This window comes from Centroberyx affinis, unplaced genomic scaffold (assembly GCF_046629955.1).
Source record: "Centroberyx affinis isolate AG114_WGS23_722 - 3 ecotype Tasmania unplaced genomic scaffold, CSIRO-AGI_Caff_v1 ptg002439l_1, whole genome shotgun sequence".
Classification (NCBI taxonomy): domain Eukaryota; kingdom Metazoa; phylum Chordata; class Actinopteri; order Beryciformes; family Berycidae; genus Centroberyx; species Centroberyx affinis.
In genome coordinates, this window is record NW_027280682.1 from 63,678 (window position 1) to 77,062 (window position 13,385).

At 39.9% G+C, this 13,385-nt stretch overlaps 1 protein-coding gene across 1 annotated transcript; it reads left to right on the forward strand.

Moving 5' to 3' along the window:
* Positions 1 to 828: 828 nt before the first annotated feature.
* Positions 829 to 13,119, forward strand: thumpd2 (THUMP domain containing 2). Its single transcript, XM_071533840.1, has 12 exons — positions 829 to 977; positions 2,314 to 2,452; positions 3,634 to 4,275; positions 4,411 to 4,559; positions 6,542 to 6,619; positions 6,936 to 6,988; positions 8,539 to 8,626; positions 9,159 to 9,230; positions 9,586 to 9,700; positions 11,385 to 11,505; positions 12,049 to 12,181; positions 12,230 to 13,119. Exons 1-12 carry the CDS (start codon positions 867 to 869, stop codon positions 12,395 to 12,397), a joined length of 1,869 nt encoding a protein of 622 aa, XP_071389941.1. The 5' UTR covers positions 829 to 866; the 3' UTR covers positions 12,398 to 13,119.
* The last annotated feature ends 266 nt before the right edge of the window (positions 13,120 to 13,385 follow it).

Sequence of the window (13,385 nt, forward strand, 5' to 3'; positions counted from 1 at the left end):
AAGACGGAGATTAAAGAGAGAGAGAGAGGGAGAGAGAGAGAGAGGGGGGGAGAGAGAGAGAGAAGACAGAGGGATAAAGTGAGTTGTGTGGATGCACTTATATCTGCTGCAGGGTTTATTAGAGGTTTCTTCCTCACTTAGCAGGAACACCTGTTCAGACCCGCCTCCAGCAAATACACTGCTGCAGAGGAGTGTGTGTGTGTGTGTGTGTGTGTGTGTGTGTGTGCTTTCCTTGTATTAAATGTGTGTGTAGTATGCATGTGTGTGTGCAGGTTTTTGTGCATCAGTGCATTTTGTAGTTTCTTATTAAAAGTGTGTGTGTGTGTGCCTGAATACTGCTTGTGTGTGCACCTGTGCATTTGGGTATTAAGAGAAAGTGTGTGCAGTGTGTGTGTGTGTGTGTGTGACAGAGACAGATGAAGAGAAGCCCAGTTCTCAGTGCGATCCATGTATTTAACACCAGTGACTCACAAAATGAAGGCTTGTTTTCGTCGCCTTTGTGCTGCTGTGTTACATTCACACTCCATTATTACAGAGCAAATCGATATTAACAAGTATGAGCAACACTGACACATTAATACATCCAGACTATGATAAATGTTACCATGAATATGTAAATTGCTGCACATTTGTAAAAATCCATAAAGCCATGCTTACAGTGTATCAGGGACTTTTCCTCTGTGTCACAGCGCCCCCTGTCGGCCCGGAATATTCGCTGCAGCCTTAAATAGTTCCGGTTAAATAGTTCCTTTTCCGGTGTAAACAAACAAGCCAACATGGCGGCGCACTGAACCGACACGACCAACCTCCACTTTCACAGGCAGATATATGAGTTTTGTCATCACTGAATAAATAATATTGCCATAATGACTGAGCCGAGAGGTGAGCGGAGTTCAGTTCGGTACTACTGCACCGCCGGTAACGGGATGGAGCCTTTCTTGGTTCAGGAGGTGAAGACGAAGCTCGCGGCTGAAAATGTGAGTGGATTTTCGGCTCTGATTCAGATTGATGTCCGTCAGCTTCTTTAAACCACCGGCTGTCACTCCGGCTTGTCGTTTCACTGTCTTACCAGCCAGCTGTGCGCCTTAGAATAGAGAGAAATGTTAAAAACAGCTTCTAACCAGAAATTAAAAGTTTAGTGCTGTCTGAATAGATTAAAAAACCGTCCATGTTTCTAACTTTGGTTAGCCGAGTGTTTGTCTGCGGCACAATCATGTGGTCAGTAGTCATAAAAGTTTAAACATTTTTTTTTAAAGCAATTTTACTTAGCAAGTTTACTTACTACAAGTCCCTATACGTTATCACAATAACCATAAAACTAGAACTGTTTTTCACAGCGGAGGGATATGGGAACCGGGTAACAATGATAGAAGAACATGATTGGTTAGAAATTTGTTTATTTGTTTATTTAAAGAATCAGCTAATCTTCCAGGGGTCCACACCTGACATACTGTACATAACACATTACATGCTAAACATGAAATTACATCAATATACATTAATATAAAAATATATGCAATAAAAAAAAAAAACTACATTCATATACAATTCAAAGCCAGTCCACACTGAACGTACATTTAGGTAGAATACTAATTAAAAATCAATATATAGATAATATTTAAAAAGAATGAGAATTATACAACCCATATGAAGTGGAACATGAATATTGAAAACTGGTACAGAGTTATACCTCCTACTATTCAGTCTGTCATCTGCATGCCAATAAATGCCTCTGCATAATCTTTTTGAAGGATGATTTATTGAAACTGAAAGAAATGAGCAGCGAGTTTAGGCTGCTTTGTGGAGTGAGCGTATACAATCTTCCTCATTTCTAAATTCTTATTTTTTTTTATTGTTAAGAATCTGTTAAATCTGTCAAAATAAATAAAACAAAAATAACAAGTATCTGTTTATTGCAAAAGGGCTTTTCTCAATGTCCAGTGACATACAGAATCAGCTGACATTCAGGGAAGACCCTTTTTTGGCAAATGGTATACTTCACCCCTATATTCTCATGACCGTTTTTTTAAAGAACAATCAGTGAACCTTAACAAAAATTAATCTAGAGGAACAAACCAATGAACACATTAATGGTTATCACAGCAAGTTGGTTTAATTAGGTCTTTTCATCGTTTATCAACTAGTTCTGTTCATCAGTGGACGTACAGAAGTTGGCCTGGCCGAATGGATGTCATGTCAACCTGTTTTGTACATCCACAGACTGCTCAGTGGGACTGTCATTATCATATCACTATATGATGCTACATTTGTGACCGTTTTTTGTTGTTGTTGACATTGCTGCTGTTTGTCTAGGTGTGTCAGATCCCAGGTAAAGTGCTGTTCAGCTGCTCCGCGGGGATACACAGAGTCAGAGAGCTGAAGGCTGCGGAGAGACTCTTCCTCCTGTTGAGACGAGACTCACCTGTAACGTTACCCACCCACAGCGGCCCAGGTAGCCGACCTTTTGAACCTGACACGTGAAAACACACAGATCGTACAAAACACCTTCTCTAATAACGACTTGCATCCCTGTTTGTACAATCTGTCTTTCAGCAGCTTAGAAATCCTTCTTTAAACAGTTGGGTCGGTCTATTTCATGGGAAGTTGATGGGCAGTTTCCACCTTTTATCAAAATGAAACTGTCTTTAAGTCCTCTAGTGATCACCAAGGACAGAGTTAACTATCTTCCTTTTACTCACCTGTTTTTCTTTTCTTTTCTTTTTTTTAATTCTCATTTATGTGCGTTACTTTGAGGACAACTTTGCAGAAAGCTCACATGCTGTGGCAACTATTGTAGACAGGCTGTAATACTAAAAAAGGTTGTTCTTTACAAGAGTTATGGGTGCTTTGGTGATATTAGAACAGAATAATATAGAATAGAATAGCTTTTTTCTTTTTCTTTTTTCACTAGGGGGAATGTCACATGTTACCCTGCCACCATAACCTTTGTTAGGCACCTTTGACAAGCATTTTTAGTTTTTAAAATAAAAAATATGAGCTTTCTATCAGATGAACTTTCCAAATTTACAGTCACAGTATCATAACAATGACCTTTCCACCTTGCCATGACAAAAATCTCAGAGGGAAAACCAATCAACCTTTATTTAGTTCTCGGAAGACACACTGAGGGTTGAGACCCTCTTTTCCAGTGGTGCCAAGATTACAAGTAGAGAAAATCACAAATAACACAAAAGAGGAAATTAATGAATAAATAAACAACTAAATAAACAAACAAAAAAGACAATTCAAAAAGAGAATCACACAGATCAGTCCATCCTCACAAGTACATCATTTAAAACAGGTGCAATTAAGGTTAACCAGAGTTGATATCTCTGACTGAAAATGTCCCAGGGGAACAAGGGAATCATATTTCAACAAACCCTGTAAAATATTCCAAGTATGCGGAGCACAAAACTTAAAAGCAGTCTTTCCGAGGTCCGTGGAGACACGCAGGACCTCAAGTATTAGACAGTCCTGGGAGCGTGTTTGGTAGGCTCCAATATTCCAGTGTAAAAGTGAATTAAGGTAGAATGGTAATCTCCCAATGAGGGCACAACCACTTCATACCTACGCTAATAGCCATCTTTTTGTATTGACTTTAGTATTGTGCATTTTCTCTGACCGTCTTTGTAGCAAAGGCAGCCTCTGTGCTGCAGTCCAGACTTCTGGGCGATAGGAGTGAGTGGACCAGCGCTGTAATGACATGGAGCCGCCTGCAGAGGGAGCTGGCCGGCAGAAGAACTACCGCCTGCACACCAAGCACTGCTTTGGGACCAACGAGGAAGAGGACGAACAGAGAGGAGGAGGAGGAGGAGAGAGGGATTGAGAGAGAGGAGGAGGAGGAAAGTGGGAACGGGAGGCAGCAACGGAGCAACGGACAAAATGAAACGCAGACATCGGAAAAGAAGAGAAAGGGAGAGGAGGAAGAGAACAGGGTCGAAAGAGAGAGAGGGATGGAAAGACGGAGGGAGGAAGAGAGGAGCAGAGAAACCCGCGGTGATGGAGAAAGTGGAACCCAGAGAAAGAGAAAGAGGGACGATGATGATGAAGAAGAGGAGGACGAGAGGAGGGATGCGGTTTGGGAGTCTAGTCGTGAGAAGCAGAACGGAGAGAGAGGTGAGACATCAGAGAGAGAGAGAAAGAGAGAGGAGGAAGAGGAGGATGAAGAAGAGGAGAGGGGGGCGGTTGCAGAGATTCGTGGCCACGGACCAGGACAAGACCACAATGCAGAGAGGAACTGCAGTAAGACGGGTGATGCAGACAAGGTGGAACATGGTAATAATAGGAATATGTTTTTTTTATTCAGTTATCTCAGTTTTTAATGCAGACATCTCCTCTTGTTCATTTCTGTTGATGATTTCCATTGTCCTTGCTTTGCTCCCCACTGTTTTGTCCCGATCACCTCTCCAGGTATTGAAGTGGAGACCGCTGCAGGAGGAGACGGGACACTACGGGAACCCGGCGGGGACAAACCAGAGCTTTCTCCTCCTGTCCCCATCGTCTCTTTTAGGATCAGCTGCAAGTGCACTGGAGCTCTGTCCAGACGCTTCAGCACACAGGTAGATGAAGTTTAGGTGGACATGGTATATTGTGTTCCTTGTCAGAGTAGAAGTTCAACTTAACTGACCTTGTCTGGTTAAATCAATGTTAGATTGATAATTTGTAAAAGTGAATAATGCTGACCTTACGCTAGATCAGTGGTTCTCAACCTTTTTCATATCAAGGACCCCTAATTTTGTCCACATTAGAGCCACGGACCCCCATTTGATGAGATTTTGTCTCTTGGACCCAAATCTGAGAATATTTTTATTGTTAGATATGATTTGGTCCAGAATTCCATGACTATCTGTATTGCAGGCAGAGAGATAACAGTGAAACTATGATCAAAGTAATCATTCTTCTACATTCTCTAACTGTGTTAACTTGTAGTGAAATAAATAATGGTGAAGTTTAACACTTGATCAATTTCCTGGGGACCCCCTGGAACCCCCTCAAGGACCCCTGGTGGTCCCCGGACCCCACGCTGAGAACCACTGGTATATTGTATTCCTTGTCAGAGTAGAAGTTCAACTTAACTGACCTGTCTGGTTAAATCAATGTTAGATTGATCATTTGTAAAAGCGAATAATGCTGACCTTACGCTAGACGATATTTGTGATTTCACAGTTTTAGAGTTTTAGGCGGAATAAAGTCGTAAAAAAAATCACATAGTCACCTCTAGTGACAGGTGACAAGGCTCTACAGACAGACAGAGGAGTAAACATGGCGATACCGGCAGGGAAGCGCAAGTCCCGGTTCCACTGGACCGTCAAACTGGAGGAGAAACTGGTGGAGCTGTGGAGAGGGCGAGAGTTTATCTCTCTCTTTATCTCTCTCTCTCTCTGCGTTGTGTGTGTGTGGTTTGCTATATGTGTGTGTGTGTAGATGGCGGAGGAGGGGGATGTTGTAGCTTTATTCACACTCAAACATCATAGTCATCATTATCGTTTTTTTGAGCCGGTATAATCCTTCACATGCACTGAAGGCAAGGCAAGGCAGTTTTATTTGTATAGCACATTTCATACACTGAGGCAATTCAAAGGCAATGCTTTACAGTGTAATAAAAAATACAGTAAAGGTAAAAAATGTACAATTAAAAAGTGCATTAGTACAGACAAGAGATCCACAAGATAAAAGACTTAAAAAGTAAGCTAGTGCAGTTCAAATCAATTGAAATCGAAAGATAAAAAGACAGTGCAAGAGGATTAGAAAAGTGATAAGTGCATTAAAATCACATTTAAAAGAAAATAAAAAAGATATCAATAAATAAATAGAACAGTGCAGATGAGTGTTGCCCTAGATTTTGCCCTGTTGCCCTGAAAGCCTGGAACTACGACCAAAACTGAAAAATCCTGCTGGAGTCTTTTAATGTGATGATTCTTAACAGAATCTTAAAATGTGAGCAGATCTAGAACTAAAAACTCATGACTTGAGACAAATTGTTGTTAAATGTGAAAGTGTGTCAGACTAAATGTCTTCTAATGTATGGCAGGCATAAGTCACATACTGCTCTCTACTTGCTGTGTCGTCTACCACTTTTTTAGATTGATTATTTATAAAAGAGTAAGAAGGGTGACTCGCACTGGGTTGTTTTTTTTTTGGTCTTTGTATAAGGCTTTCTTATGTAAAAATACACTCATCTTATGAGTCTTAATCATGAAGTGGTGCTGCAGCAGAGAAGAGCGTCCCATCCCCACTAATTGAGACACTGTAGATTCGCCCTATTTGCCCAAATTAAATTCTGGAGTCAGGTATACGGTCACTGGTGGGAAATCTTCTCGGCCCTCAGTAAGAAACAAATCAAAACTTAAGAGTGAAATCCAAACTGTCTCCTGAACAGCAGTGAGCACAGAAAGCTGGACTCACCAACGTTAGATCTTTTCCTCTCTCCTCTCTTTGGTTTCCTTCAGTGTAAAGCATCATTAGCATATAACTAACTGTATATTATGTTCATAGGATTATTATGTGCTTGCATCTTATGTATAAATATATATATATATAGGAGCTGAGCCGTGTGATTGGAGCAGGTCTGAGCAGACTGCTGGGCTGGAAGGCTGACCTGAAGAATCCACAGCTGGAGGTATACACAGTTACACACACACACACACACACACAGATACACGGATCCATATTCTCTCTGACAGCAGTGTTGACCCTCCTCAACAATTTGTACATTTTGTTGTGCTAAAAAATATATTCCTGAATTCATTTGGGATTTGTTGTGTTCAGTTAGTTATGACTCACTGGGTGTACTGTGAATATTCCTGTGAATATTTGTGTGAAAAGCCCGTCCTGGGACTGTGGTGGTGGGTTAGGGTCAGGGATTCTCTGCTCCAGTACTTTGCTTTCCTGTCAAACTGTCCCATCATTAGTTGTGTGTTTCCTCTCCTCTGCAGGTGAACGTCTATTTGAGTGACGATCACTGCCTGATCGGGATGCCGCTGACCAGGTTGTCGACCAAAACACTTCTACAGTTCTACCTGTAGATCAGTGCGAAATGTTTGTATCCCTTCTCTCAGAGGGGCCAAATTTGCCTCGGAAATTTATGCATAAGTAGCCAAATAAGGGATTTCTTAAGCTTGTCTGTCTTGGGAACCAAATGAGGAATGTAGTCTCTCACCCTGGAGCCAGGCTCGATAAAAAATACTAGTACTGTTGTTGGTTGTTGTGTGTGAACTAGGGTTGCAACTAACGATTATTTTCACTGTCGATTAATCTGTCGATTATTTTCTCGATTAATCGATTAGTTGTTTGGTCTATAAAATGTCAGAAAATGGTGAAAAATGTGGATCAGTGTTTCCCAAAGCCCAAGATGACGTCCTCAAATGTCTTGTTTTGTCCACAACCCAAAGATATTCAGTTTACTGTCATAGAGGAGTAAAGAAACCAGAAAATATTCACATTTAAGAAGCTGGAATCAGAGAATTTTTACTTATTTTTCTTAAAAAATTACTCAAACTAACCCACCAGACCCTCAACCCCCCTTCTGTTGTTATTCTGTTGATGCAAAGCCAGAATTTACACCTACAGCTTTGATTATAAACCTACTGATAACCTTAGCCCTAAATATAACCTCATTTGAAGACCGTATGCCTTTCCCTAACATTAAACACAGAAGAAAAAAAAAATATTTTGATCATTAAATTTCAAAGATGCAGCACTTTTTGAATGTGCAGCTTGACCAGACACTGAAAACCCGTTTTCTGTCCTTTTTTTCTACTCATGTGCAACCATTTTGCCTCCTAATAAGCTTTCACTTTAACGCTACAACATACAAGCTTTTTTGATGGTCAAGTTCACGCCCCAGCACTGTCATTTTAAAAGCTTGTTATATTATCCATTGTGTCAAATCTCCATCTGAAAAGTAACTAAAGCTGTCAAATAAATGTATGGGAGTAGAAAGTACAATATTCCCCTCTGAAATGTAGTGGAGTGGAAGTATAAAGTAGCATCAAATGGAAATACTCAAGTAAAGTACAAGTATCTCAAAATTGTACTTAAGTACAGTACTTGAGTAAATGTACTTAGTTACTTTTAGTAAGCTGGTAATTTTAGTTACCAGCACTTGTCAGCTGTCTTGATGAGCTGTCACCTAGCCTGAGGATGAGGTAACCGGCATCCGTAAAGCCATCGCAGGTGTGGAAGAAGCAGCCGGTAAACGCAGCCAATCTGTAATAAAAAACACAATAATCTTGTCTGCCGCACGTTTATCTCACTTCCATTTCGTTCCTTACCGCTGTCTTCCATGTGCTGTGGCTGCTAGCCTCACCTCGATAGCCACAGCTCAGCCACTTGCCCACAGCAAATGGTATACGCCCCAAAATGGCCCCAAAACAGGAACACAGGAGGATTTAGGCATGGTGGTGGGTCACAGACGTAAAAACAAATGTGCATATTGCAGCTTTAATCCAAAAAGGGTGTTAATATCATGCATGGAAGTGGAAGCAGTCTATAGTTCCTGAAACACTGCCTTATAGTTTTCCTGTGTCTTTCCCTCAGGTTGCCTCTGGCTAACCGGAGCTACATTCAGACCACAGGACTGAGGTCTACTGTAGCCTGGGCTCTGGGCTCACTGGCTCAGATACAGGTGCTAACACATTTACATTATAACACGTGACATTTATTTGCTAGTGACTGCTAAAGAGTAGGGATGGGACGATCTGCTTATCTCACGATACGATTTGATACGCGATATGTGGTTCACGATTCAATACAACCACGATATGATGTAATAAATAAATGTTCAATGACGATAAAGTCTGAATGTGCAGATTATGTTTACTTCTGAGCCACAAATCTTTCTAGCGATGGCATTGGCTTGCTAGAATGTAAACAACAATTAAGAATGTCATTACAAAGTGTAAATAATATAATTTGGATGGAGAGCTTGTGAAACTGTGATGGTCAAGCATCTCATTTGTGATTACTACAGCAGAATAAAATGAAGCTAATATCACATTTTTCTACCCCACGATACGTATTGTCATATTTTTGTATTGCGATATTTGAATTTCGATACATCGTCCCATCCCTACTGAAGAGGCAATGCTAGTTCTAAACTAGTGTGAGTTTTAAAATCATTTGATTCACATTGTGTTATATTATCTCCTGTTTCCCAGCCAGGCTCCTGTGTGGTCGACCCGATGTGTGGAGTGGGAACCATCTTAATAGAAGCAGCACAGGAACACAAGGTCAGGAAAAGTTGAAAAGTAAAATTAACCATTTTCAGGTTTTGGAAAGTTTTGGAATTGGACAAAACATCTCGATACACGTGACTGCTTATTTTATACAGTATTAACCTGCTGTTTTTTCTCATATTGTATTATGTGTTGTTGTTGACAATGTTCTTCAGGTATGGAGTGATTTGGTCTATTTGTCATATTTCCCAGTCACTATCGGTGCACATCATAGTGAACAAAAATCAATTAATTGGTTGATTGATTGGTTCCTTTTTGTTTTGACATATCTCTGTCTCATTGATGACATCAAAACTTGTGTTTCATGAAAATATTGTAATTTGAACCACGGTCTCATCGGGATCATCAGGATGCCTGTTTCCTGGGCATGGACATCGATGACAGACAGCTGCAGAGAGCCAATGAGAACGTAGCGTTTGGAGACCTGAGGAACAGGATACACCTGCTAAAGGCTTCATCTATCGGTAGGAAAACTTGCATCAAATGATCATCGGCATAAAGTGAAAATGATGTAATGTGATGTAAAACATTTTACATTTTAGGCATTTAACTGAGGTTTTTATCTAGAGTGACCTACAATGGGTAACACAGTAGAATCAGCTTCAGTTCCTAGATTGCCAACATTACAAGCAACCAGTAGTAAAGAGGTGAAGAGCCAAAGCCTGACAGTAGATAATAATAATATAATAATAATAATAATAACTTTATTTATATAGCACCTTTAAAAACAGAGTTTACAAAGTGCTTTGACAGTCAAAATAAAAGCGGAATACTCAAAATGAGTTTAAAAAGCAATGGAACAGTGTGAAACAGGAATTAAATAAATTAAGAGAGGAGGACAGAGGTGGAAAAGAGCAACATTCAAGTAAATACAAGGATAACTGTAAGATAAAAACCAAAATAAACAGTACGGATAAAATAATGATGTAATAAAGATGTAATAAATATTCCTGGGTCCCTTGAATGTATCATGAGTGACAGAAATGCGGGTAAAATAATATTAAAAGTATTGGCTATCTTTAGTACAGTAGTATGTACAGTACACACTATTTACAAGCATGTAAACATGTCATTCCCCACAAATGATGCAGTCAGTAACAAATAAACAAACGTTGTAGGTCAATCAATTTAGAAAATGCCAGAACAGAGCCATGACATGTATCATTCCTCAATGTTTCATCAACAAAAGTGGTGTCTTGAGATTTAGTCTGACAGACAGAGAGACAGACGGACGGACCGGGGCCGATCCACAGTCCCTCACTCGATTTCACTGTGGGGAACAAATAGACAAACATTTTTGAAGATGGGATCATACTTCTGAAATACTGACTTGCTACAAAATGAGATATCCACTGTTTGAAAAAAGTGACATGTAGTCCTACAAAATGACTAATAGCTCAAATTAAAATGCATTGTGGTCACTTTAAAGGATATTAGATAACTTCAGTTATTGACTGACAAAATGGTAAAATTCATTATATTGTAGTCATATTGAATGATAAAAATAATAATAATAACCTTAATTTGTATAGCACCTTTCATACACAGCATGCAGCTCAAAGTGCTTTACATCAATAGAAGGCAGATAAAAGACAGATAAAAAGATAAAATTCATATAAAAGAACAAGCAAAATGCATTGCATTAAAATAATCAAATCAAGTATAAAAGAACACAACAAATATTCCCGCTTTTAGATGCACACTGTGAGTGAACCCATATGTTTTTCTTGAATTTTCTTTTCCCCTGTCCTTCCTGATTCTACTCTTGATCTGATATTTACGTCAGATCTCACTGCCCAAGGCAGACGAGAATCATAGATTCTCCTCTTGGTCAAAAACCTCACCATCCACAGATGGATGAGAATCATACAGGGTAAAGCTCTGCCCCCCCCCCCCCCCCCCCCCCCCCCACATATAGTGTTGACTCGTGCAAGTGATGAATGATGAACTTCAGGTAATGATGCTTTTTCCCTAAATGAATATATTAGCGCTAGAAATGAACTCTTCATTTGGTAAACCGCCGATCTGGAACTATGTATTTTGGATGGGAATCAGTGAGAGGGTTGAGTGTGTACCTGCTGGCGTGTTTTAAAGAAGCTCCTGTTATTTAAGCGCTCCTGACTCGTCCGTCTCCCCCTCTGTTTGCAGAGCTGCCGCTGCCCAGTGCCAGTGTGGACGCTGTGGTCTCCGACCTGCCGTTTGGCAGGAAGTTTGGCACCAAGACGCACATGGCTGCCAACCTGCCACTCATCCTCACTGAGATGGAGAGGTATGAGACTCTGAGTGTGTGTGTGTGTGTGTGTGTGTGTGTTTACAATATTTCCTTCAAATTGTTGACACATAGGGAAAATATTATGGATTTGGTCCATCCAAAAATGTGTGTGTGTGTGTTTCTAATATTTCTTTAGAATTGTTTAAATAAACCATATTGATTTGATACGTCTAAGTTTGTGTGTGTGTGTGTATGTGTGTGTATTAGTGTAGGTGTGTGCTCACACCTGTGTACATGTGTTTGAGTGTTTCCTATATTTCCAGTATTTATGTTCAAATAAGCATGAGGAAAATATTATTGATTTGTTCCATCCAAAAATGTGTGTGTACGCGTGCCTGTGTGTGTTTGTGTGATTCCAACATTTCTTTAAAATTGTAAAAAAGTAAAACATTGATTTGATCAATTATGTGTGTGTGTATGTGTGTGCATGTGCGCTCATGTTCTGTTTCCAATAGTTCCTTAAAAATGTTTAAAAAATGTTAAGTCTTATTGATTTGATTCATCTAAAGTGTGTGTGTGTGTGTGTGTGTGTGTGTCTAGAGTCCTCCGTGTTGGTGGTATCCTGGTTCTCCTCCTGAGTCCTCAGTTATCTTGTCTGCTGAAAAAGCTCCTGACACACCCAGGCACCGGACCAACCCCTCCCCAGGACACAGAGCCTCAGGCTGGGCTACCGGTCTGCCCATCTCCCCCTCTCTCTTCCATAAAGCAGGAGACCTTCCAGAGCCACCCAGGGATCAAACCAACATCTACCCAGGAAACAGAGCCTCGGACTGGGCTGCAGCGTGGACTGCCTCCCCCTCTCTCCTCCCTGAAGCACCAGGCCACACACAGAGTCAGTTTAGGGGCGATAGATGGACTTATCCATAAATATGTCAAGACAGAGACTTGATGAGTGTTGGGGGAAGTTACACTTAAAAGTAATCAGTTACTTTACTTCCTTAACTACCTTGAAAACAATTGGTTACGTTACAAAGTTACGCTTCATTGAAAGTTACTCCTTAGAGTCCGTTTGTGTTCCCCACTTCAAAAACATGCTGTAGCAGTATGGCTTCTTCTGCCAAGTGTGTTGTTGATCACTGTTTTAAAATGCAATGCAACACTGTGGCTCTGGTTTTAAAACAACAAGCTGATCTCATTCATATCAAGCAGACTGAGAGTTTGTGTTTTTTTAGTTAGCGGCATGTTGTCTGCACGAGATGCAGCGCGCTTTTCACTTTCTTCTTCTTTTGTTTAAAATTTGCCATAACAAAAATTGGTAACACTTTAGATTAGGGAACACATATTAGCTAATAACTATGGGTTTTCCCTCAGTAGTGTAATCATTTCTTTCAATAATATGTGATACAGCACCTTATAAACCCCAGACTAAGCAAAGCAGACTAGGAGCCCAATTCATGTGCAACAACTTCCTTACTGACTGCTGTAAGACTAATTAGGAGGCTATTAGCCCATAGTTAACGGGCTATACTTGTAGAATACAATAGTGCAGAATAAGGTGCTAATAAGTGGTTTGTTATGACTAATAATGAACCAATACACTACTAATATTCATGTTAATAAGTTACTTATTAATAGTTAATGTGTTCCCTAATCTTAGGTGTTACCCTAGAATTAAACTGTGAAAGAAAAATGAAAGTAACAATGTAATGTTTAAAAAGTAATAATGGGTTACAAGAACTGAAAAACTAACCTGTTACGTTACTAGTTTACCACAAAAGAGTAATCTGAGTACTGATTAGTGAAGATTAAAAGGCTTATTTTTGAAACAAGGATGAATTTTGAGTCTTGTGTGTTCAAAGTGTGTGTTGAAAAACTAATATTTTACCATTACCGAAGCAAATCGTACATCCACTTTTCTCTCCTGTCTTTAATTTCCA

Bases quoted from the DNA above. Each gene is read 5' to 3' on its own strand.
- thumpd2 (XM_071533840.1), top strand. From the start codon at position 867: ATGACTGAGCCGAGAGGTGAGCGGAGTTCAGTTCGGTACTACTGCACC. The intron at 9,231-9,585 runs GTCAGGAAAAGT...CGGGATCATCAG, and splicing joins AAGCAGCACAGGAACACAAG to GATGCCTGTTTCCTGGGCAT. The intron at 12,182-12,229 runs GTCTGCCCATCT...GAGACCTTCCAG, and splicing joins AGCCTCAGGCTGGGCTACCG to AGCCACCCAGGGATCAAACC.